The following is a 27,658-nucleotide window of genomic DNA, read 5'->3' on the forward strand; positions in this document are numbered from 1 at the left end:
GAAACATCTCCAATTTTTAAGGCTTGCTAAGGCAAAAGGTTGAAGGATATTTCTTCCATCTGGGAGTCTCAGCTTGGGGAACTGTGTCAAAGATGACATTTGTGACTAAGATCAAAGAAAAATCTTTTCCCAGAAGGTTTTGAGTCTTTACTCAGTCCCAGTGGGATCTGGGGATTCAGATTCAGGATAAAGGTCAATAGATAATTGAATGCTCAAGAAATCAGGGATTATGAAGATAATGTTGGACAGTATATCCAAGCTGGAACTTTATTTCTGATTTTGCTAAAACAATAGAACTATAGAGCACTGTGCAACTCTTCAGCCGACATAATAACCTACTCTACCCACTGCCCAGAATTTCCCTACTGCATAAACTTCCATGTTTCTCAGTTCCATGTACAATCTCTTAAAATCTGCTATTGTACCTGCCTCCACCACCATTTCTGGCAGAACAATCCATGTACTCACCACTCTCCATGTGTAAAGCTCACTCTTATGGTCTAGGAGATTTTGGCACTGGACATTTTGGTCCATTCACCATCTGCTGGCCAATTCCGTCCCACCATACTGCCTGAACCTCTGTCGTTGCAGAAACCCCTCCCACGGCAGACAAGGGCTTTTCGTAGCTTATAGCAATATATTTAAATTATTAAATAGACGGGGAACAATCAGAAACAAGGGCCTTTGGTAAATTATAATGATATATTTATTATATTTATTCTGTTTAATTACATATAACAAAATATATAATTAATTGAATTTTAAAATATTAAAAAATTTAAAACACTCGTTAAAAACAATCCAGTTGTTGTAAAAATATGAATTAAATGATTAAAAATTGTTTATTAAAAATTAATTAAGTCAAAATTATGGGCAAGGCCTTGTACATACTCTAGTCATTTCAGCCCTGGGTAAAGTTCTCTGGCCAACCACATGATCAATACCTCCCATCATTTTCTACACCTCTATCAGGTCACCCCTTGTCTTCTGTTGTTCACTCAATCTACCATCATAAGATATTCTCTCGAATCCAAGCAACATCCTTGTAAATCTCCGCTGTGACCTCTCTACATCATCCACATCCTTCATATCATGAGATGATCAGAACTGAACACAATATTCCAAGTGGGCTGTAAGATCTCATAGAGTTACAACATGTAGACTCCAACTGCTCCTGCTGCTCATGGCGTTCTGCTCAGGTTATTTCATCTCCAAGTCCGCACATCTCTTCTTCTCTCAGATGAGTGTGTCCATCTGTCTGCGTATGCCCCCACGTTTTTAAAAATAGAACATTACCGCACAGTACAGGCTCTTCAGCTCATGATGTGCCAAAATTTTGCTTTTTAGGCTTATGTTTGTCTATGTGTCTCTGTCTGCCTCTGTGTCTGCCAATATATTTGTATACGTTTGTATTCCTCCATCCATATCATATACTGTATGTGCTTCTCTAGGTGTCTGAATTCTTCTGCACTCACTTCTGTAGTTGTATATGAAGGCATTTATTTCTGTGTAGATATACATTTATGCCTGTCCGTTTTATGTGTGTGCCTGTGCCTCTATTTCTAGCTGTGTTTGTATGCATTTCTGAATCATGTATAAATCTCTATTTGTGTAGCTTTGCTCATGTGATACTTGAGTGTGTGCCTCAGTAACTGGGTCTCTGTGACTCTTTGTCTCATGTGCTATATATAGTTTTGTACGCTTATGTGACTCTAGGTGTCCGACGATCCATAGGTGGCTGTGCTTATGGGATTGTGATCTACAGGTATATGTGTCTCTGATTCGCTTTCTCTCTGCTTCAAGATGTTCCTCACCATTTTAATTTGTTGATGAAACTTAATGCATTTCATTTTGACAATATGTCCAATGGAGAACATGAGTGTGGATGTGTCTAGGTCAGAGCTTCCTTTGATTTTCTTTTTAGCAACTGAATGTAAGTCAAATGTTTATAGAGACATGCGCCAGTAACGTGTGCAATTGTTACAAATGACAGCCACAGCAATAAATGGTGAAAATGTGTGGCTGATTGATCACACCCGTCTGAGATGACGATATCTAGTGACAGTACACAGCAATTCTGGAAAGTAACATGTGACAGTAATATAATAGAAATGTACCAGAATAAGTGATGAGGCGATAACACTATGTATCGTATCACGTGTGGCAACAATATGGTAAAATTAAGCTATAATTTGTTTGGAGTAATATGTAATGTAACCAGATTGTAAATGGTTACATTATTATATGTGAGAAGGAATTATACCATCATCTTTGACACTAATGTCACAGAAAAATGCACGACTATATTATCGTGTGCAAAGGTGATAGGCAACAGTCATCTGTAGTGGCAACGTGTGACAGGAATATGAGATGGCTATCTGTGATTATAGGATCTTACAGCAGTGATGGTAATATATGGCAGCTGCTCTTGAATATCATGTACAGCCTGAAATCTTCACAGCAACCTGTAAAGTAATAAGTGACAATAACAGATTGCTGTAAAATACCCTCCTCCTCTCTGTTAGTAAATGGTTTCCTTCAGGAGACTGGCAGATTGAGTCAATGGTTATCACTTAGTTGACGGGGAGCTCTTTCAGATTTGACAGTGATTGAAATACTACGGTGTAATCCAGCTCAATGATAAATTATAAGATTCAAATCTCTATACTAGTTAAAGTTTGAATTGTGCAGTTTCAATTTTTTAAAATCTTATGCTAATCCTTGAGGAGTCTGATCATTCTTTCGAAGGGAAATCCTTAAAGGGTTTTTGGTTTAAGTGAAGACAACAGAGAAATTCCACAGATATTAATCCAAGCACATATGGTTAAAGTAAGAATGTTTGCCGTGAAGTCCAAGAGTCATACAGCAGGGAAACTGGGCCTTCAAACAAGTCAGCACCAAACATGAATTTGCCATTTATTCTAATCCCACCTTTACCCTATTTTATTTTTCCAACACTCCCACCTCCCCCCCCCAGAAATTCTACCATTTACCTTGACACCAGGGAGCAATTTACCCTGGCCAATTAACCTTTCAACCCAGGAAACTGAAAATAAAACAACAAACCTTGATGTTGATTTGAAAGGAATGCTGGACTTTTAGTTGTTTTATGTTTAAGTTTCAGTTGATCTGTCACATTATACCTCGTACAGTGAGAAACGTTCTTCGGTGAGCAGTTTAGCAGATCAGCTCTAACATTTATACAGCTGTATAAAATAGAAAGAACAACAGCACAATTACAGAGTATAGAGTTACAATGAAAAAAAAAATCACTTCATACTAAGCAAGGGCAACATTAGAGCACTGTGGTGGGGTTCATTCAAGATTCTGATGGCTGAAGGGAAGAAATGGTCTTTAGGCCTGTTAGTGCATTCTTTCATACTATTGAACCTTTTTCCCAATGGGAGGAGGGAGATGAGAGTGTGTCCGGGGTGTGATGCATCCGTCAGAATGATGGCTGCCTTTTCTAGCAGCGGCAGGTGTAGATGAAATCCATGGAAGGGAGGGAAGTTTGTGTGATGTTCTAAGTTACATTCACTTCTGTCGTTTCTTACAATCTTGAGCCAAACAGCTCCCGTACCCTGCTGTGAAGCATCTAGCAAGATTGATTTCACTGGTGCACTGAGGGATAAGAGGGACAGGGTGAACTTGCTGAGTCTCCCAAGGAAGTCAAAGCATTGGTGCACTTTCTTGGCCTTTGCATCAACTTGCTTGTCCCAGATCAGGTCACTGGAGATGTATATTCTTAAGAACAAAGTTATTCACACTATCCACATTAGGTCCATTAATCTGGACAGAAGTATGGTCTCCCTTCCCTCTCCTGAATCCAATGATCATCTCCTTCATCTTATTGACACAACATGAAAGGTTGTTATCTTGGTGCCATGCCACTAGACTTTTGACCTCTTTCCTGTATTCTGTCTCATTGTTATTTAATACTTGACCCACTTCTGTGGAGTCGTCGGTGAATTTGAAAATGGAATTATATTTGGTTGTACAGTCGAGGGTGGAGGGTAAGAATAGTAGGGGACTGAGTACACTTCCTTGAGGAGTATCTGCATTGAGAGTCTGCATTGAGTGTGATCCTGGAGATGTTTTTTCCCATCTTGACGATTGCGGTCAGTTAGGCAGGGATCCAGTTGCAGAGGGAACACAGACTTCGATCCCAACTTTTGGGATGGAGTTTTCTCAGAATTATGGTATTGAAGGCAGAGCTGTAATCGATGAACAATTGTCTAACACAGGTAACCTTGGCATCCAGATGGTCCAGGGAGAACTGGAGAGTCAGGGAGATGGCATCTGCTGTGGATCTGTTTGGTTGATACACAAATTGAAGTGGGTCAAGGGTGCTGAGAGTCTGAAGTTGATATCAGCTGTCACCAGTCTCTCAAAGCCCTTCCTGATTATGGGTGTCAGCCTCCAGTCATTAGTAATTTAGACTTGGTTTGGTGCTGTTCCTCAGTGCTGGGGTGATGGTGGCCATCTTGAAGCAAGTGTTGACAGTAACCTGTTGTCCTGTCAGTGACCTGTCTTTGAATACGTCTGCTAGCTGATCTCCTCAAACTCTCAAGGCATGTCCTGCAACTCTATCTGAGCCAATAATTTTCCATGGATTTTTCCCCTGGAAGGTCATCCTGCCTTCGGCAACAGTAGGAATGTGTTTGTGCTATCTTCCTGTTTGATGTCAGCATAGAGCATAATTAACTCATCGAGGAGTGAATTAATGCTATGCTGCCAGGCATTGCTTCAAACTCCACAATCACAAGCATGTCCTGCTAGTCTCTTATATAAGATTTATGAGGAGTTGCTAGTACTCAGGGGCCTGAGCTAGAGGAAGACGTTGTAGCACAGGAAGATGAGGGGGGATCTCGTGGAGGGGTACAAAATCGTGGAAGGAATAGATCAGGTGAATTCAGAGAGTCTTTTGCCAAAGTATGGAAATTGGTAACCAGAAGGCAGAGGTTTAAGGAGAAGTGGGACGAGATTTAACAGGAATCTAAGGGGTAACTGTTTTACAGAGGGTAGTGGGTTTATGAAAAGGGGTGCCAGAGGAGGTTTTTGAGGCAGGTACTTTTCCACATACAAGAAAAAAAATAGATGGATACACTGGATGGACCAAATGCAGGCAGGCCGGACTAGTATGGGAGGGTCATTTTGGGCAGTGTAGGCAAATTGGACTGCTTCCATGTTCTATGACTCGAGGAGAACAGATTGTGAACAGACAATGTTGTACATTCAGTTGGAAAGATGCTCAGGTGAATCACTACTTCACTTGGAAGAATCGTTGGGGTCCCCCGGGTGGTATGGAGGGAACCAGTGAAAGGACAACTCTCGCATGGGAGGTGCCGCTGATGGGTCCAGCCCTTTCGTAGTCAGAAGCCTCAGAGGTACAATGCCTGGTGATTATAAGACTGGACTAAAAGATCTACTGATCGCATCACACATACTTGATAAAAGCCCAGAGAAATAACTGTGAAGGTTTCCTGATTGTTCCAAAAATGCAAAATGTTCACTGTAATCTTTCTCAGAGTTCATTGACCTCTCTGGCATGGGTTTGGATCCTGCTCCACATCAGGTGTTGACCACAAAATCTTTTGGGCATCTCAATGTGGACAATAAATCCTGGCCAATTATACCCTGGTATTGAATTATACATTGTTTTTGTCCATTTGAAGTATGAGCCAAGCTGAAGTTGTTCTTTACCTTACGTTGGCAGGAGGTGTGGAGAGGAAAATGTTTGATGTTAATTGCACTGTCCTAGATCTAATGAAGTTAACATAGAACATATAACATTACTGCACAGAATAGGCCCTTCAGCCATGATGTTGTGCCATCCAATGTAAACATATTCCATAACAATCTAATTTTGCCTTACCTCAACCTATATTCATGTGTCTGTCTAAGAGTATTTTGAAAGCTCCTATTGTACCAGCCTCCACCACCACCCCAGGCACCCACCAATCTGAGGAAAAAAATATATCTTTGACATCCCCCCCTGAACACTCCTCTACTCAACTTAAACAGATGTCTTCTGATATTTGCTATTGTCAGCCCAGGAAAAAGGTGCTGGCTCTCCACCCTATCTAAGTCTCTCATAATCTTATAGATCTCTATTAAGTCTCCTCTCATCCTTCGCCACTCCAAAGAGAAAAGCCCCAGCTTTGTCACCCTTGCTTCATAGCACATAGTCTCCAATCCAGGCAACATCCTGGTAAATCTCCTTTGTGCCCTCTCTAAAACATTTACATCCTTCCTGTCCTGAGGTGACCAGAAATGAATGCACTATTCCAGGTGTAGTTTAATCAGGGTTTTATAGAGCTGCAATATTACTTCATGGCTAATGAATTAAAGCTGGTGACTAATGAAGGCCAACACACCATACCCACCCTATCAACTTTCATGTCATCCTTGAGGGTTCTATGGACCTGGATCGCAAGATCTCTCTGCTCTTCCACACTGTTAAGTATATTCTGTCTTCAAGTTCGCCCTTCCAAAGTGCAGAATTTCACGCTTGAATCCAGATTGAATGTTACACTCCCTGCTGAATTCGATTTCTCCAGTTCAGTGAACATCCATTCCCATTAATTTCTCCTCAGGTTAAGGTGAAAATGAAAGAATATTTCAATGGTCGTTCTCCTTGCTGGATGATGGGTCTGTTGTTCTTCTCATCTATTTATCGCTGGAACAGCTGGAAATGAAACATGTGACATTGGGTGTGATCGTGTTTAATTGGTGTTATGGAGCATTAAATGAGTTTGAATAAAAGTTAAAAATAAAATGAATTCAGAATATTTATATAGATGCAAAGCAATGTAATCCTTTTAATTCATCCTGGAAAAGAGTGAAATATGACATTTAACATTATATATATTTCTGTACCCAATGGATGAATATTTTAATATTACATCTGAGTACTACTCTGTTGTTCATTAGTTTATACCAGAATGTCTCATATTATTAGAAATGTTGCCACATAATCTGGTTTTCTATTCACAATATCTTGCACTATCAAGGACTAAATCCTGGACACACCTCCACCAGCAAGTTACCCCAAAATGAAGGGAGGCAGCAGGGTGAGCCAGCCACTCTCCGTCAATGGAGCGACACCTCCGCAGATCCACAAAACGTGTCTCATTTGTTCCGAGCTCCAGTATGATCTGTGTCATACAAGAAATTTTGCAGATGCTGGGTTGAGTGCACCACACAAAAGTGCTGGAGAAACTCAGCAGGTCACACTGCATACAAAGGAAGTGAAAGGCAGTTGATGTTTCAAGCCTGAGCTCTTTGTCAGGAATTTTGAAAAACAGGTAGATTCCTGAATAAAAAGATGGGAGGGAAGAGGGGGAAGTGGAGAGGAGAGGAGGGAGGCAGGGGAAGGAGCATTGGCTAACAGGTAAGAGGTTATAGGTGGATACAGGTGGGAGGGTAGAAGAGAAAGAAGCTGAGAAGTGATGGGCCGAGTTATCACTCAGATAGAAGGAAGGGAAGGGGGTGGGGAGCTGGAGAAAGAGAGAGACTTGGGGAGTAATGGAAACTGGAGAATTCAATATTGATGTCATCTGGTTGGAGATTGCCGAGGTGTTGAAACTCCAATTTGCCCATGGCCCTGATTTATCAGTACATGAGGCTGTGGAGACATGTCAGTGTGGCAATGATGTGTGGGTTTAAAATGGTTGGCCACTGGGAGGCTCTTCCTTTTGTAGCGGACAGAGTGAAGGAGATCTGACAATGTTTTATTAAAAGCAATTCTATAACCTGGTTTGAGGGTACAGTCCAAACACAGGCAAATAAGATTGGCTCAAGATGGCACTTGGATGGCAGGAATTGGGCCAAAAGAGCCTGTTTTTCATGTGGTAGAACTCTATAACTAAGATTGAAGCTTTTGAGACTGGAGATAGGAATCTCTAAAGCTTTACACAGACAAATTCCTTAAGAAGATTTCAGCCTGCAAACCATACTGTTTTCAGAAGTGATACGGCTTCTCAGATTATTAAAGTTTTTTTTAAAATGGGAGATGTGCAGCATTTGGTGCTGTGTATGGACCTGGTGCACCAGCCTAATCCCAAAAGACTCTATGTCAATATTGCACTGGGACAGCAAGATGCTGGAAATGAACCCTAGGTTCCTTCTCATGATCATCCTGGATAGCACTGCAACCTGACTGGCTTCAAAAAACTGATTGAAAAGTAGAACAAGGGTGGACTTGATCCAGAGTCTTGCTGAATAGGTGGGAAGCTCAGCTAGAGCTCTCCGAGCTGTGACACTTGTCCTGGTGTTATCTGCTCACAACACTGGCCTCTGTCATGGTCCTGCAGCCGCACACAGATCCATCACTGTGCAGTCTGGCACCTTCACGAGAGTGCGCCCATCACTCCCCAACTTGGGCCTGCTGCTGCTTTCCACTACTCTAATGCCCTCCTCCAGGTGGAAAACAACAACCTTGACCTCCCCATTCACATAGACTTGGCCAACGCACTGCAAGACCCATGAAATCACACTAACCATTTTGGAAAAAGCAGCCCACATCTGAGCCAGAGGCATAAACAATCTCAGAATGCCAGTGGAGGAATCCTGCATTGGTCCAACCACTGCAGGAAACAAAGCACAGACCCTACAACACAAGTCTCTGGCTTCAACCTCCTTCACATGGAACCACTCAATGGAATTCACACAGACCACGGGCAATTTAGCCGCCTGCTTCACCAATGGGAGCTCCTTGATCACCCACAGGACCACTGTGACCACGGGTCCTAAACCATGAATCACTTCAGAGTGAGATCAAAAACAAAGCTAGGAATGCTGGAAGAACTCAACCAGACCAGCATCTGTGGAGAGTGAAAACCATTCACTTTTTGGGTCAGAGACCCTTCCTCAGAAGTGCATTCTGCTGCAAGAGATAGCTCATTCCTTCATCCACGAGGGCACTGACTAAATTGGCAGTCTGGTGAGAGGCTCCTCATAGCACAGAGCTGACAAAGAATTATCCCCCTAATCAGGCAAAGCTTGGACAAGGATGTCTGTACAAACTGCCCCAGAAATCCTGATTAGATTCTACCCTGTAATTCACTGCAGTATATTGGTCGTCCTTCAGTTTGAAGAAGACACATTGTTGTGCAGTTCATCTATGGACATGAAGATTACTTTGCAGTCCCACCCTGGAAGTGCAAAGCCTTGCACAATGGGAGCACTGGAAGACCATTGCTGTAATACTCATGGCTGCTGCTCTGCGATGCCATTTATAGCCTTCCACAAGTTTTTGGCGGCACCTGTCTTCGAAACTGGTGTAGACTTCATCGCACAGGGCTCACCAATGGGACCCGTCAGCAGCCACACCCTCTAGTTCTCTTGGCAAGATGCCACAGTAGTGTAGGGTTTCCTTCAAAGCGTCTTTATAACGCTTGGGTGGACGACCTTGAGGTCCCCTTCCAGTCTTCAGCTCACTATAGAGCAGCTGACGAGGCATACAGTGATCATTCATTCTGATGACGCGTCCCCCTCACCGCATCTGGGCTCTGATGAACAGGGACTCAATACTGGTGGGCTTCACGTGACCCAAGTCCTCCAGGTTGGAGACACGGTCTTGCCAACAGATGCCAAGGATGGAATGGATGGTACGCATGTGGAATTTCTCCAGTCGTTTGAGGTGACATTGGTACAGAGACCAGGTCTCACATCCATATAGGAGAGAAGAAATGACCACAGTTCTGTAGATCTTCAGCTTTGTGGAAATGCAGACGTGGCATTGATTGAGCACTCTGGCACTGCAGTCCATATCTGATTTTATATATTAACAACTTAAATCTTTCAACTTATTTTTAACTCACCAAATGGGGCTGATATTCTACATTGAAAACCACTCATACTCTCATTTTCAGTTCAAGTGTAACCCCTGGTGATCTGTTATTTTATAGTTAAGATACACAAAATTCAAGATTATTCTACCATCAATAACAAGATCCCAGGCATTGGTTATTTTCAGATGCAAGACATTTCTGCCTGCTGAAATAAATTCCAGCCAATTTTCAGGCTATAACTTACAGGAATATCTGTAACTCAATTTCTAAATTACCTGAACACCAGAGTCAGTTTCCAGACTCTATGTCACATTTATTCCATGTATCAACATCCAAACCTCTCCATTTCATTCCAGTCAATAATCCAGCACTGGCCACCTGTTCTATATGAACCTTACAGTTTGATTAGATTTTGCTCGATGGATCCCAGAAGCCTCCTGGTGTTGAAGTAATGCCCTGTTCTCCGCAACTAGATCCCATCCTGCAGGCTGGAGATTCCTTATGTCAATTCCTGCGTATGTTCATTTCTATGTTTGATTAACGTGAACCTTTTTTCTCTGGCAATGCTTTTTTTGATCTATTCAAGTATAATGCACAGAATTGGGATGTGTAAGTTGCTTACCGATCACAATCAGTTGCCATCCTCCTGCATCTAATTGTCAGCTTTCTCTGCAGATTTGGGTGAGGAGGTGCTGGAACTGTGCTTGTAAATAAAGATTTACATCTATTCTAATGCAGAGTTGATGGAGGGTGTGATTATTGGCAAGCTGTAGCTCTCTGTTCTGGTTCAGGTAAATTTCCTCCTGGGCACGAGAGAACCATAGAGCAGAGAAACAGACCCTTTGGTCCATCTAGTTTGTGCTGAACTATTTTTCTGCTTTGTCTCATTGACCTCTACCTGAATCATAGCCCTCCATACTCTGGTGAGAAACCCTCATCAGGGTCACAAGATGACATCACATACTTCACATTCCCCTTCCCTCAAAAGAGGGTCCAATTGTATATTTTATATAATTTTTTTTATTTTTCACACTATGAACCATATCAACCAAAATATGTACAAATATTTCTCATTAAATTTATACAGTGGTCTTTACTCCTCTTTTTTTTAACCTTTCCCTCCCTCCCCTCTATCCACCCTCCTCCAAAACCCATAAATATTCAACATATACAATAAAATAAAACCATAAAACAATATTTTCACACAAAGGAAAATAAACAAGAAAAATGCATCATCTATTTATTACACGCTGATTCTAGTAGTTTTGTCTTCTTATCATTTTCATTCTCATTTTAGGGGATGAAGGTCGTAGGCAAGCACTCCCTGATATGTTCCATGTTGGCTTCCCAAATTTGTTCAAACATTGTGACTTTATTTTTTAAATTATATGTTATTTTTTCCAATGGAATACATTTATTCATTTTCATTTCCTGCATTGATTTAACCATAAATTTGGCTACTTTATTCTTTTTACTTATCTTTTGTCCAGTTTTATCGAACATTGGGTCAAAATTAAGGTTAAAATCCCCTCCTATCAATATATTTCCTTGTGTGTCTGCAATCTTCAAAAAAAATCCCACATAAACTTTTGATCCTCCTCGTTAGGCACATATATATTGAGCAAATTCCAAAATTCTGAGCATATCTGACACTTTATCATTACATACCTCCCTGCCAGATTTATTATTTCCTCCTCTATTTTGATTGGTACATTTTTGTTAACTAGTATGGCTACACCTCTAGCTTTTGAATTATGGGATACTCCCGTTATGTGTCCTACCCAGTCTCTTTTTAGTTTGTTATGTTCCACTTCAGTTCGATGTGTTTCCTGCACAAATGCTATATCTATTTTTTCCTTCTTCAATAAATTTAGTAGCTTCTTCCTTTTAATTTGGTTATTTATTCCATTAATGTTTATAGTCATATAGTTCAACATGGCCATCTTATATCTTGCATACACCTCTTTTCCACCTCTTCGCCACCTCCATCCCCTTTTCTCCATTTTTATCTCAGTTTTCTCTTATTACACTTAATGTACGACAACACATTTAAGTCATAAAGTACCCCTGCAGTTCCCACATTCACTAATACCTTAGCCCCAAAAGATCCCCCCCCCCCTCTCTGAGTTGTCCCATATCCCTTGACGGGCAACCACAACTCCCCTTTTCATTTGGATTGCAATCTTGTTCGCAGCCTCAACTGATTTTGCAGGGACGATTATTCCCCCTCTACCAGAAAACACTTTTTTTAACACATATAACAAAGCTCTCTCTCTTCTTTCCCCCTTACTCCCTTCCTTCCCTTCTCTGTTTCCCTCTTTAGTTCTTTACATATACATTGTTTTTACATATATACTTTATCACCATTCTTCATTCTTGTTACATCTCTTCATCTCTTCTCCTGTCCTGCAAACATTCTGCGAATTCTTGCACATTCTCTGGATCCGAGAACAGTCTGTTTTGCTCCTCGGGTATAAATATTTTAAACATAAAAGATAGAAGCAGGAGTAGGTCATTCAACCCTTCAAGCCTGCTCTGCCATTCAACGAGATCATGGCTGATCTTAAAGTTCAGTACCCCGTCCCCGCCTTCTCTCCGTAACCTTTAATACCCTTATACTGAAGAAATAGATCTAATTCCCTCTTAAATAGATTTAATGAACCTGCCTCTACTGCCCTCTGTGGCAATGAATTCCACAGATTCACCACCCTCTTGGTCAAGAAATTCCTCCTCATTTCGGTCCTAAATGGTTTGCCTATTATCCTCAAACCATGGCCCCGGGTTCTGGATTTTCCCACCATTGGAAACATCCCATCTGCATCCTCTCTGTCCAGTCTTGCCAGAATTTTATAGGTCTCTATGAGATCCCCTCTCAATCTTCTAAACTCCAGCAAGTACAATCCCAATTTGCACAATCTTTCCTCATAAGTCATTCCTGCCATTCCAGGTATCAGCCTGGTGAATCGCCTCTGCACTCCCTCCATTGCAAGAACATCCTTCCTTAGATAAGGTGACCAAAACTGCACACAATACTCCAGGTGGGGGTCTCACCAAGGCCCTGTACAGCTGTAGTAAGGTATCCTTGTTCCTATACGCCAACCCCCTTGATATGAAGGCCAACATACCATTTACCTTTTTAACTGCCTGCTGTACCTGCATGTTCGCCTTCAGAGACTGGTGTACAAGTACCCCTAGGTCTCTCTGCACTTCCCCATCTCTTAATCTATTGCCATTCAAATAGTAATTTGCCCTCCGGTTTGTATTACCAAAGTGGATAACCTCACATTTATCCACATTGTAGTGCATTTGCCATGTACCTGCCCAGTCCCTCAATTTATCCAAGCATGGCTGGATGTCTTAATATGAATTTGAAACCTTTTTCCATAAAGTTGATTTCGCTGTATTAAACTCCTTCCTCCTCTTTAAAGTTATATTTGAAACAAGTTCAAAACTTATGTCTGGGTAAAAAAATATTTTTTGACCCTTGTATTCAAATGGTTTTTTTTAATCTTCTCTAATTTTATTCCTTGCCCGTTCCAGTATATTTTCTCTTGTCGTATATCTCAAAAATTTTACTAAAACTGATCTTGGTTTTTGATGTGCCTGTGGTTTCGGAGCTAATGCTCTGTGTCCCCTTTCTATTTCCATTTCTTCCTGCATTTTTGTTCCCAGGACCTTCGGGATCCATCCTTTTATAAATTCCTTCATGTCTGTGCCTTCTTCACCCTCCTTCAGGCGCACTATTTTTATGTTGTTTCACCAACTATAATTTTCCAACATATCAATTTTCTGAGATAACAACTCTTGTGTCTCTTTAATTTTTTTGTCACTTTCTTCCAATTTTTCTCTTAAGTCATTTACTTCCATTTCTACAGCCGTTTCCTGCTCTTCCACATTCTATTCTTTTCCCTATTTCTGTCATTACCAGTTCTAACCTTTGCATTTTATCTTCTGTTCTTTTCATTTTCCTTTTAATTGGATTAAACTCCAATGATGACCAATCTTTTAGTGATCTCATTTGTTCTTCAAAAAAGACTTTATTTATACTCTGTCCATCAGTTTTACCTTTTATTTCTCTTTGTCCATCAGTTTTACCTTCTATTTCTCTGTGAAGATCCTGGTCGTCTTCTTCCTCTTCTTCTGTGTCTGTATCTGTGTTTGTGTCTTCTTCTTTTCTTTATGTCTGTGTCTCTTCTGTTTTTCCTGATGAGCTGCTTGTATCTCTTTGTCGGGCCTCTTGTTGCTGGGCTTCTTGTTGCTGGTCCTCCCCTCCTGTGCTGCTTGTCTGTTGTTCCTTGTCCTCCAGCTGAGAGCCCTGGTGTCGGGCGTCCCTCAGCTGCTTGCTCTGTGACACCCGCTCCTCTGCTGAGCCCCCTTCCCGCCAATGTCGTTTTTCTTCTTTGATTGTGCACTGCACATGCGCGACTCCTTGCGCATGCACCGTTGCGCACTTTTGTTTGGCTCCAAGAGCCATTTTTGTAGTGCACCGATGGGTCGCGACTCTGGAAGGCAGGCACTGACCTCAAGGGCCATTCGCTCCTCGTCACCACAGCGTCCTGTTCCTTCGTGCAGGTAAGGCTTTCTTCTTTCTTCTCCGGCAACTTTTTAACTTCTTTTTTTTCCAATTGTTCTTCCTTTCTCCTTCTTGGAAGCCATCTTCTTTATCTTCTCTGTATCTTTATCTTCTATTTCTGATATTCTATTTTTGTTATGCTTTGCTTTTTCCTAACTTTTTTCCTATTTTCCTGGAGAGGGCTGGTTTTCCCGACCATCCACTACTCCATCACGTGACTCCTCTCAAAAGAGGGTCCAAGTGTTGATGGACCATTTCTCTCCATGGATGCTACCTGATCTGCTGAGTTTCTCCATCTCTTTTGTGTCCTGCATTGACAGATTTTCTATTTCCCACCTTACCTTGGAAGCATTCATTTTTATTAGCCCAGCTTTCCAGTCTACATTCTTGTGGGTTTCATATTGGAAAGTGTTCATCCAAATGTTACAAGTTCACAGAACAGCCCTGGTGACCCCAATTTTATATCATGGAAAAGTTATTTCCCAGCACATAAATGTTGATGATGACAAATTGAATTCCCAGGCAATGAGCTGGAACATAGTCGTAAGGATATATCTTCCAAGATAGGTACCTTCGCTTTACACATCCCGAGGCTGTTAAATATGGAGGTGTTGAGGCAGTGACTCAGGTTCTGACTCAGTGTCAGAATGTTCAGTGCTGCAGCTCACAGTTGCCCCATTGGTTCTCCAGCTGATATTTCATGGTTCTGCAGTATGAACATGGAAATATAGCTATGAGAACAGTCCTTGGTGCTTCTGCTGTCCTTCCCCAGTTAAAGTCCCAGCTGAAGCTTATTTGATGCTTCCCCAACTCAGAAGGGTTTCTGAACTTTCGGTCATAGCTGACCTTAAACTGGTGGAGAATGTGAAATGGTCTGTTTAGGGAGCAAGAATGCAGAAGAACATGGATGATGGTTGAAAATGGGGAGAGCTACTGTAAATGGAAATACACAATTTTTCTCATGGCAAGGAACAATGGAGGACATTGAATGTGAAACTGCAGAAGGAACCATGGAATAATCTCTGGGGGCCCTGCAACCAAGATGTGAGGGGAACAGGTTAATAGTTCCTTCAAATGGCGATACTAGTAGCCAGTCCAGAGGTCTAAAACTAGTGAGCATTGGATTAAGGCGAGTGAGGATGGAATTTGAAGCTACTGGACATCCAAGAAAATGGTGAAAGGCTTTGAGATAAAGGGCAGAAGGGATCGGAATGCTGAAAAACATGCCCGTGGTGTCGCACAGTGATCTGTACTGAGGTCTCCGGCATTTACCATATTGATTTACAACAATATCAATATCGATGTGTGGGTGAAATGGGCAGAGGAATGGCAGAGTTTAATCCAAATAATCCAGATTTTGCAAGTGTCATTGAGGCTGGGACACACACTATGAATGGTGGGGAGACACAAGAGACTGAAGATGCTGGGGGAACTCAGCTGGTTAGGCAGTATCTGTAGAGGCAAAGGGATGGTCGATGCTTCAGTCTGAGAGTCTGCACCAAAACCAAGAGGATAGAGGGAAGATGAGAGGGAGAGAAATGACAGGGGCTGGTCTATGATGGGTGGAACCAGGTGAGGTGCAAGATGATGGACAGGTGAAGCTAGATGGGGGCATAGAGAAAAGAAAGGCTGGAAGGTGACAGGCAGAACCAGATAAGGGAGGAATGATGAGCAGATGGAACCAGGTAGATAGAGATGTGGGTGATAGACAGATTGATCCAGCAGGTGCTGTTCTTCTGGTTTGTATTGGCCTCATCCTGCCAGTTGAGAATGTTGAGTGCAGATAGGTCAGGGGGGAATGGGAAGGGGAGTTGAAGTGATATATAACCAGAAGGCCAAGGTGACCACAAATGAACTACTTGACTCGGCTCACTGAGATGTAGAGGGGGTGGCATTTAGAACACTGAATACAATAGACAAGGTTGGAGGAGGCTCATGTGAATCTCGGCCTCACCTGGAAGGGCTGTTTATGTCCCCGGATGGTGGTGAGGGAGGTGACATGGAGACACCTACTGTGGTACAAGGGGAAATGTAGGTGTCAGGAAGGGGTGGACAGGGAGGGATAAGTGTTCCAGGGAGTCACAGAGAGTGTGGTCCATATGGGGAGCAGAAAGGAGTGGTGGGGGTGGATTGGTCGAGTGGGAGATGTGACTGTAGAAGAATCCCATGCAGCTTATGCAAGTGGTAAAGGATGATGTGCTGGGTGTGAAGGCAAGTGGGGTGTAAGGTTAGGACTGACAGAATGATCTCTGTTCTGTCTGAGTGGTGGTAATGTGAGACCAGTTACCCAGGATCAGAAAGAAATGCGAGGGGCCCATCAACTACAGTAGAAGGGAAACTACATACCCTGACAAATGAGGACATTTCAGATGTATGATTGGAAAACACCATCTTGAGAAAAGATGTGGCAGAGACAGAGAAAGTGAGAGAAAGCGGTAGCATTCTTGCAGGGGACAGGATAGGTTAAGGTGTAAGATCATAGACAGGAAGATATAGGAGCAGAATAAGACTATTTAGTCATGGCTGATATATTTTTTCTCTCCATCTCAATTTCCTGTCTTCTCCCCATAACCTGCGACACTATTACTTATTAGGAGCCTATCAATCTCTGTTTTCAATCTACCCAGTGACTTGGGCTCCACAACTGTCTGTGCCAATGAATTCCACAGCTTCACTACTCTCTGGCTGAAGAAACCTCCTCATCTTTGTTCTAAAGGGATGTCTTTTATGTCCTCCCATCCATATATCTGTCCAAATTTTTCTCAAATTTTAAAATTGAGCCCATATTCACCACTTCAGCTGGCAGCTCATTCCACATTCCCACCCCTTTCTGTGTGAAGAAATTTCCCCTAATGTTCCCTTTGAACATTTCCCCATTCAGCCTTAACCCATCTTATCTCCCCTAACCTCAGTGGAAAAAGCCCGTCATAATTTTGTTTACCTCTATGAAATCTCCCCTCATTCCTCTACGCTCCAGGGAAGAAAGTCTTAACCTGTTTAACCTTTCCCTGTAACTCAGCTCCTCAAGTCCTGGCAACATCCTAGTAAATCTTCTCTGCACTCTTTCAATTTCATTGATATCTTTCCTGTAGACAGGTGGCCACAATGCTCCAAATTTGTCCACTGCACCTCCAATCTATGTGCCATCTGCAAACTTGGTGATCCAATTTAGCACATTATCCTCTAGATCACTGATATAAATGACAAACAACAATGGACCCAGCATTGATCCTTGAGACACACCACTAATCACAGGGCTTCAGTCTGAAAGGAAACCATCTACTATCACTGTGATACTACAGACCTATCACCAATGTATATAGTTACAGTATCTAGAGTGTAATGACTGTGCTTACAGCGATTGACTGAGAGCTTAGCCACGCCTACTGTCTGGGCCTTAAAGGGTTGTGTCCCTAGCCAGGTTGGGTCATTCCGGACTGGTCCGCCACCTGTGAAGAGCTCCTGTCTTTTGCTAATAAAAGCCTTGGTTTGGATCAACAAGTCTTTGGTTCTTTCGACGAGCTCTACAATCACTCTATAGCTTCTCCCATAAAGTCAATGATGAATCCAGTTTACTTCCTTACCATGAATACAGAGCAACTGAACCTATTTGACTTGCCTCCCATGTGGGACCCTGTTCAGATTGATTGTCAGAATTCATACATGACATATAATCGTGAGATTCCTTTTTCCTGCTGGCGTGGCTCAATTACCACTAATTGGTAGTGCAATAAATAAACTGTACCCAGCATGAACATGTAAACAATCAAAAGAACTGTAAATACCACTGTAATATAAACTGACGGTGCAATACATGGAGAGCAAAGAAAATCAATAGTATACAAGTGGAAAGTGGTGAGTTCCTGGGACACAGTGCTGGAAGGGTGGGGGAACCAGAGTCACTGATATAATCGAAGGCATGTCCAGATGAACATCTCAATCTCCTTGGCAGGGAGGGCGACTACTGAATCCTGACAGATGGGTGCCCGCTGATGAGAATGGAAGGTGTGGGCTGAATGGTCTTTTCCTGTGATGTGCGAGTCTATGATTCTGTGAATCTTATTCAATAATCATCAATGGTTATTAGAGTGGGACAGAAAATAATTAACAGCTTATGAACTGTTGACCCTTATCTTAAGGAGATTAGAATAAAAAAGGTTTGAAATATTTTTGCAGCGGTGCACACCTCTGATTAGACCCCATCAGTGCTCCTCATTCCATTTTTTAAATAATATAGCATGGTAGAAGGTCCTTCCGAGGGACATCAAGTGATGTCATGAGAGACGACACGCAGTTTCACAACCCCCACAGGATTTAATTTTTAAAAAGTACCTAATTAGAAAAGTTTTATAAATTAAAATATAATTAAAATAGGTATAAAGTAATTAACTGCCTTTTAAGCATGTCGCTGAAAAAAGAAATAGTGTCTACATCGACTAAAGTTACAAGATGGGAAGATAAGAAAAAGAAAGAAGCTGGGCCTACCTTGACTCTGAAGCAGGCCGCTGAATTACCTTCAGGACCCGTTGGCAAAGATCTGGGTGAAGGGATGTCCTCCGGAGCCATCTTGGCGTTGACTCGCAAAGATGGCGTTGGTGGAAGACCTAAAAATGCTTTATGCATGCGCATTGCGGCTGAAAACTAGGCTATGAAAAATTCCAGCAAATCTTAAATGGACAGTCTGGCCTGTCAACTTCAGAGCATGAAGGTGATACTAGCCCGGAGGAAGAAGGTTCAGAAGACTCTAAAAGTGAACAGGATGAATCAAGTTCAGAATTAGAACAAATGGTAGGCAAGAAAAAGGTTTCTAAGAAAGATGTAAGCAAGATTGAATTAGAAATTCACGATTTTCAAATTAAACAATAAAACTTTGGAAGATGATTTTAAGATATTAAATGAAGCTCTAGTTAAAGTCTCAGAGGATTTGAAACAAGTTAAAGGAGATCTGACAGTTAAAGTAGAATGATGAATAATGTTAATTGGAAAATAAAGTTGAAAATTTTCAGGATGATGTGCCACATGTTGAAGAAAGATTTAACGTGTGTGAAAACTGGTTTAATTTCATTGAATTAAAACTTGATGGATAAAATGGATACTTTGGAGTATTTTAGTAGAAGAAACAATGTCAAAATAGTGGGACTATCTTAAAGTAAAGAAGGACCTGATGTGATTTGTTTCTTTCAAGATTGGATTCCGAAGATATTTGGAGAAGAAGATTTTGAAGACGATCTTAATTGAAAGAGCCCATAGAGCTTTAAGACCTAAGCTGTTCCCGAGCCAGAGACCTCAGTCTAACCTGGTTAGATTTTTGAATTATCAGAATAGAGAGGGGCTTCTAGGTTTAGCTATGAAAAGGGCTGAGGAACATAAGTCCTTTGATTTATGAAGGAGATCAAATTTTCTTCTATCCAGATTTGAGGCAATCTTTGTTAAAGAGGAGGAAAGAATTTAACCCTGTTAAAAAGGCTTTGTACAATAAAGGTTATAAACTTGTTACATTATCCTGCTACTATGAAAATAAATTCTGATTCTGATTGTGAAATACAGCAAGGCCAAAAGTGTTCAATTTCATAAACTGGTCCAAACATCACCTCTAGCACAGAACAAAGGTGATGTAAGCAAAGTAATTAAGTTGTTTGAGGGATTTCATATGCAGATAGAATTATTTTATAATAAATTAAACCATCTTCTCTTCTTTTGGATCCTTGGTTTATTTCCATGGTCCTTTAATTCACATTTTTTTATTTGGTACTTATTATGAAACAGCATTTAAAAGTCCATATAGACAACTTCAAGCACACTACTCTCAACAACACTCTCCACTACTTCAACAAAAATCACAATAATTTAGTCAGACATAACCTGCTTTTAGCAAATATATTCCCCTCTCTTTTTCCCAAGTACCTATTTAGTCGCTCTCCATGTATCCTCCCACCAGTGTACGTCCAGCTGCCGGAATGGTCTGCATATTCAAGAGGACTGGAGCATTTGCAATCCCACCATCTTCTGAAACCATTCCCGACTCAATGGATTGGAAGTTAGTGGACAGAGCCCCTGGAGCTTCCATCTTCAGCAGACTTGGATGCGTGTAGTTAAATAGGAACATGTGCAGATGCTCAAGTTGAGTGTAATACACAAGCATGCTGGAGAAACTCAGTAGGTCACACAGCATACATAGGACAATAGGGAAGCTTACGTTTCAGGCCTGGGCTCTTCAGCAGGTATAAGCAAAAAAAACAAGGAAGGCGCCTTAATAAAAGGTGTGGGGAAGAGCGGATAGGAAGGAGGAAGGGGCAGGGGGAGGGACACAGCTCTCAGGTGAGAGGTCATAGGAGGATACAGGTGGGATGGTAGAAGAGAAAGAAGTTGAGAAATGGTTGGTGGAGGTGTAGCGAAGGAAGAATTGTGGAGGTGTTTAACTGAAATTGGAAAGTTGATATTGATGGCGTCAGATTAGTGAGTGTCAAGATGGAAGTTCCTTCAATTTGTGGTTGCCCTTCTTTTAGCAGTGCACGAGTCCATGGACAGACATGCCAGTGTAGGAATGATGTATGGAACTGAGAATGGTTGGCTGCTAGGGGGTGGGGGGGGGGGCGGGGGCGGGAGGGGTCCCTTGCAATTGGAGTGGACAGACTAGGTTAAATCCCATCCTGTTTTAATCCAGAACAACTGTTCAACTGCTTCCTCATGACACATTTTTGTCTAATCCAATTTCACTGTGGCTTACTCATAAGCTGAGGTATTGTCAGTGACCTCTTCTTCTGGGAAAGGAGAGAGTTACTTCACAAGGCCTCTTCCCTTTTGCTTCTTTATCAAAACTTTAACTTCCATTTTATTATTTATAAAATATGTTTGGGTTGTTCTTCATGTGAGCTGACAATCTGTCATCCACACCTTTCTTCCTCATTATTCTGCATCTTCTGAATTTAGCCTTGAGTCTGCCACTGGATGATAACTTTAATCTTAAGCCTCCATCCACTGCTTTATTTCAATCATTCCATCTTTTCTCCACCCCATTTCTTCAGCTAGAGGATGGCGAATCTGTGAAATTTGTTGCCACAGTGTAAGCATAGAGTTAAAGCAGAGGTTGATAGGTTCTTGAGTAACAAGGGTGCCAAAGTTTATGGAGAAAAGGCAGGAGACAGGGGTTGAGAGGAAAAGTACATCAGGCATGATTTGAACGATGGAACAGACTTGATGGGCCAAACGGCTTAATTCTGTTGCTACATCTTATCGTCTCCTGTGGGAATAAATTTTATTTGTACACCAACAAAGTCTTTCTTAAAAGCCTTTTATTGCTTATTTCCTGTCTCAGCTGCCAATCTTTGCTTCAGTGCACTTGGGGCAGGTTCATTTTCAAAACACTGAGATTAATCCTTCTCCACATTGTACTGGTTTGTTCCTTCTCCTTTTCCATGAGGAATTCTGCTCCATCATTGCCCTTTAGACTTATTTTTCCAGAGCACATGAGACTAATTCTAACCTACTCTCCAGTTCTTAATTTGAATCTGTTATCCAAACAGACAATATTACATGGCTGATGAACTGTTCCTCAATCCCAACCAAATAGATTCTGGCGTAAATCCCACAAACATATCAGCCTTCCTATTGCTGCAATGGTCAGTGTGGTAAAGGTATAGCATCTGCTTTTGTCCATGTTCTCCTTTCCAAGCTTTCCTGAATAAATCACAATCAAGAATTGTAGGGGGGAAGGAGGTGGGAGGGAGCTGGAGGGAGGTGGGAGGGAGCTGGAGGGGTTGGCTAGAGGTTTTTTTTCTTTTTATATATTCCATGTTTTTTTTAATATATATATATACAATTTTCAAACTTACATAATATAACTTATATTGTGATTTAAAATTAATAAATAAAGTATTCAAAAGAATTGTACATTCTTAATCCTCCCATCCTATTTCCAACAATTCTGGACTCTGAGGCGACAACTTGTACCTGTAGCTCGCCAACTTTCCCCCATCCCCTATGCCCTGCCCTGCCCCATGAATTGACACACATGCACTGCACCATGTACTGCACACCTGGATTGTGTTACACATCAGGTTAGATAGATTTTCAGATTATTGTCAGAATACAAATGTGACATCACATACAACCCCAAGATTCCTTTTTTCCTGAGGGCCAGGCAGAATGACCACCAATGAGTAGTGCAAAAAATAAATTGTACACAGCGTAAATATGTAAACAAATGAAAGAACTGTAAACAGATAAATGTTAACAAACTGACTGTGCAATATAAAGAGAATAAAAAAGAAAATCAATGAAGTGCAAAGTGTGAGACCTTAAATGAGTCCCTGATGGAGTGTGTTGTTGAGGAGTCTGACGGTGGAGGGGGAGCAGCTGTTCCTGAGCCTGGTGGTGGGAGTCTTGTGTCACTTATACCTCTTTCCTGATGACAGCAGTGAGAATACAGCGTGTGCTGGGTGGTGTGGGTCTGATGATTGCTGCTGCCCTCCGATGGCAGCTTTCCCTGTAGATGTACTCAATAGCAGGGAGGGTTTTGCCTGTAATGTCCTGGGCTGCGTCCATTAATTTTTGGAGGGCTTTATGCTCAATAATATTGGTGTTTCCATACCAGACCATGATGCAGCCGGCCAGCACACCTCTATAGAAATTTTCCAGGGCTTCCGATGTCATACCAAAGCTCCACAAACTCCTGAAGAAGTAGAGGTGCTAACATGCTTTCTTCACGATTGCATTGGTGTAGTGGGTCAAGGAAAGATCCTCCAAGAGAGTGACTCCCAAGAACTTAAATGTACTCACCTTCTCCATCTCTGATTCCCCCAATGATCACTGAATTGTACACCTCTGCCTTTCTTTTCCTGAAGTCAACAATCAGCTCCTTAGTTTTGCACGTCCTGTACTGTGCTTTTACACATGCCTTACACTAGTGTTTACACATATGTCCTGTACCATGCATTTACACACATCATTGTTAACCCATTTTAGTTTTCCCACAACAAATCCCTCTACTCTTGTAGATGTTAATCCTGTTCGTATCCCCCCCCCCCTGCCCTCAGTGCCAAAGGTTTTCTTTCATATTTTATCTCTCCTCCTTCCAAACTATTTTACTCAATCCCCAATCACCACCTGGGCTCCCAGTGAAGTGATTGATCATTGTTGTTGTAAAATAGACCATTTTTTAATGTCCCTTCAGCACTGATTCTCCAATTATGTTTTGTTATTCCTAACTCAGTAATGCATGGATGAAGTGATCTTATTGATTCTCTGCTATTGCTTTAGTGATGAAGGCCGACTCCTCTCTAGTCTCCGCCACTAACCAAGCAGTGGAACTGGTCAGGATTGGGGACTGATTGCTGAAGCATTTTCATATACTCTTCAGACATTACCCTTGGTGAAATAAGGTCAACAACATTCTGTGTGTCATGGTCGACAAAGATTCCCTCAGTGCTGATCAACAGGCTCCAAACTTGGACCCTTGCAGCCTGCCCCCCTGCAAATGGATCCTTGACCATCTCATCAGAAGACCACAGTCTGTCCGAATTGGAAACAACTTCTCCTCACTGACGATCTACACTCATGACTGTGTCATGTGGCAATATTAAAATTCCATCTACAAATATGCCGAGGACACAGCGGTCATCAGCAGAATCACAGACAGCAAAGGGGAAGCGAGCAGCAGGGAGATAGATCAGCTCGTTGAATGGTGTCACAACAACAACCTTGCTCTGGATGGAAGCAAAATCAAGGATTTGATTGTGGGCTTCAGGAGGAAATCAGGAGAACTCAAACCAGTCCTCACTGAGGTGTCAGCAGATGAGAGAATCAAGAATTTAAAATTCCTGGGTGTTAACCTCTCTAATGATCTGTCCTGGGACCTCCATGTTGATGCAGTCATTAAGAAGGCTCAGTAGCTGTGGAGTTTGAGGATATTTGGTATGTCACCAAAGTCTCTCAAAAATTTCCACAGATGTACCGTGAAGACAGTATCACTGTCTGGTACTGAGGTGCCAATGCACAGGACAGGAAAAATCTTCAGAGGGTTGTTAACTCGGCCAGCGACATCACAGGCATCAGTCTTCACTCTATCGAGGACATCATCAAGAGACATTGGCTTAAGAAAGCAGCCTTTATCCTCAAGGAGTCTCACCACCCAGGACATGCCCTCTTCATGGTACTGCCATCATAAAAAAGGTAGAGGAGCCTGAAGACGAGCACACAGTGTCTCAAGGACAACTTCTTCGCCTCTGCCATCAGAATTTGAAATGGACAATGAACCCCAGACACTGCCTCATGTTATCCTATTTTATTGCTCTATTTATTTATTTTTGAAATGTAATTGGTAGCAACATTTGCACTGTAATGCAGCCGCAAAACCACGAATCTCATGACATTCATGACAATAGATTCTGATTCTGATTCTGGTACCTTTCTCAACCACCTCCTCTGGCAGCTCATTTCATATACCCACCACCCTCATGTAAAATAGTTATCTTTCAGGTTCCTGTTAAATCTGTCCCTCTCACCTTAAGCCTATGTCATCTATTACCAATTCCCCAATTCTGTGCAAAGGGCTCTCTATGTTCACCTAATCTATTCTTTTCAGGATTTTCCACACCTCTATGAGATCTCTCCTGATCCTCCTGCACTCCAAGGAATAAAGCCTCAGCCTGCTCAACCTCTTCCTATAGCTCAGGCATCACGTCCTGGCAACGTCCTTGTAAATCTTTTCACCCTCTCCAGCTTGACAACATCTTTTCTATAGTACATTGACCAAAACTGAACACAGTACTCCAAATGGGGCCCCACCAATGACTTAAACACTGCAATATGTTATACAACTTCTGCACTCAATACTCTGACTGATGAAGGTCAATATACCGAAAGCGTTTTGACCACCCTATTGCCTGCGACACCACCATCAAGTTAATATGGGCTTGAACTCTTCAATCGACTTACTGCACAGCACACCCCAGATTCATAGCATTCACCCACACTAAACCTCCCAAAATATGACTTTACCACATTATTGGACTGAAGTTCAGGAATATGTTCCATGAACCTTTCCTTACCTCTTTCATTAAAATTCATAGTAATTTAGCTGGTGATAAGGTTTTGTTATTGATTCATTTTCTAGGGTCTGCACATCACAAGTAATACCTGCATTAATTACCCATTCCTATTCATCCTTGAGAAGATGGTGGTGAGCTGCCTTCGTGGCACTTTCAATGAAAGCACACCCAGAATATCGTTAGGGAGGGACTTTCAGGATTTAGACAACCCAATGATAACAAGTGGAGGTTAGAGTGATTTGGAGAAGAACCTACAGAGCGCAATGTTCCACTGCATCTTCTGCCGCCTTTGACCTTCTGCAAAGAGGAGGTCACAGCTTTAGGAGATGCTGTCAGAGGAGCCTAAGCAAAGCAACAGTAGATGGTATTTCAGCCACTGTGAGTCAGTGGTGGGGGGAGGGGGTGTTTAACCTGATAGACAGGGAGCAAACTCAGCGGATGACTTAAACCTTCTTGTGAGTTGCTGGAGCTGCCCTCACTCAGGCAATAAAGAGATTTTCTCTCACTCTCCTGAGTTGTGTCTGAGTTCTGGTAAGGTTTTGGGGTGTCAGGAGTGAGTCCCTCACTTTGAGATTCCTAGTCTCTGGCCTGCTCTCATTCCTACCCCCAAGATAGTGAGAATAGGGATCAGAGATGGTAATTGAATTGAATGACAAGCATGAGGACTTAACATGTCTCAGGTTTGAATTGGTCATTGGATCTTTTCAGGTGTGATCATTACCTCCTATCCTTGAACACCGTTAATGTTATGAGGTCTTGCAGTTCCATTTGTTGAGGAGTTGCAAATGGATTGAATGTTATCAGTGAACATTGGACAGATGGAATTTCATTGATGAAAAAATGAGGAGAGTTGGCCTGAGGACATTGTTGGGGTGCCTGGAGCTTGGTTGGAACTGCATGAACCACAACCTTTGTGCAAGATATGAGGCTAATCATTGCATTTGGTGAGATTTGATGCAGACTTTGTACCTCAGTGTCTCTGATCCAGTGGATTACTGAGTCATGGAGACACTGACTTGTGCAGCACAGGAACAGATTCTTTAGCCTATCATATTGATGCCAGGTTTTTTTGTTATTGATACTAATCCTATTTGACCATCTTTGGTCCACATCCTTCAATGCCTTGCCTTAATACTTTCCTGTCACTATGAGGGAAACAGATGACTATTGTATTTCCTTCAGCTGCAGGAGGGCCATTCAGCCCAACAGTCTATCCAGAGCAATCCCATTCTCCCGCTCTTCTCTCCTCGTACCCATTGACACCCCCAGAGTCCAACACACACACCCGCATGCGAGGGGCAATTTATAGTGCCAAATTCACCGAAACTACCAGGATCACAGGGAGCAGTGGAGGTTAGGATCAAGCTCAGGTTTCTGGAGCTGTACAGCAGTGGAACCTACTAGCTGTGCCACTGCACTGCCCCAATGATGGACACACATGGATGACAGAAGAAAGCCTTTCTGCTTGTCTGATAAAGGTGCTTGTGGAGCTGGGACCCTGATGGGGATGTTTTAAGGAAAGTATGTGGAGTTATGTGGCAAGTCATGGTTACTGAATGCAGTTATGATGTTGGAAGACCATAATAATATTGGACATAGTTGCTTGCACCCAGACTCTAATCTCCCAAAATGGTCAGTGACAGTCTCAAAGGTCGGAATAGGTTGAAATTGACCAAGGTGCCCTCCTTCACATTATATTTTTAAATAACCTTTTATTTCTCTCTGTACCTCTTCCCTGGTCCTATTCTCAAGTTTATTATCATCTGACTGTACATATACAACCAGATGAAACAGCGTTTCTCTGGACCATTTTGTACACACATAAACACGTCAAGCATACATTTCTCACAGGGCACATAATAATCACATGCATACATAGAAATGCAATATAAAGTAAATATGTACTGTATAAATATTCTGAATAATTTGCTCAGTTTCATTGAAAGAGCCCCAAGGTTAAATCAATCTCACAGCCTGTGGGACAAAACTATCTCCCAGCCTGGCGTTCCTGATTTTGATGCTCCAGTCCCTCCTTCCTGATTGTAGTGCATCATAGATACTGTGTACTGAATGGAAAGGGTCCTCAATAATTCTTTGAGCCATGTTCTCAGTAAATGCCGTCAATAGAGGAGAGGAAGATGGCAGTGAACTTCTCGGTTGTTTTATCAATCCTCTGTATTGACTTCTGATCCGATGCTTTGCAGCTACCATGCCACAGACTGATGCAGCCAGACAGGACGTTC

The 27,658-nt window shown here is 42.0% G+C and overlaps 1 protein-coding gene across 1 annotated transcript in view; it reads right to left on the minus strand.

Moving 5' to 3' along the window:
• Positions 1-27,658, minus strand: part of LOC138742144 (uncharacterized) — an 86,107-nt gene that overhangs the window by 32,664 nt on the left and 25,785 nt on the right. Inside the window, exon 4 of the mRNA XM_069896328.1 lies at positions 3,067-3,206. Within this exon, the coding sequence (XP_069752429.1) occupies positions 3,067-3,206 (140 nt within the window). The remainder of the gene's footprint in view (positions 1-3,066; positions 3,207-27,658) is intronic.

This window comes from Narcine bancroftii, chromosome 8 (assembly GCF_036971445.1).
Source record: "Narcine bancroftii isolate sNarBan1 chromosome 8, sNarBan1.hap1, whole genome shotgun sequence".
Lineage (NCBI taxonomy): Eukaryota > Metazoa > Chordata > Chondrichthyes > Torpediniformes > Narcinidae > Narcine > Narcine bancroftii.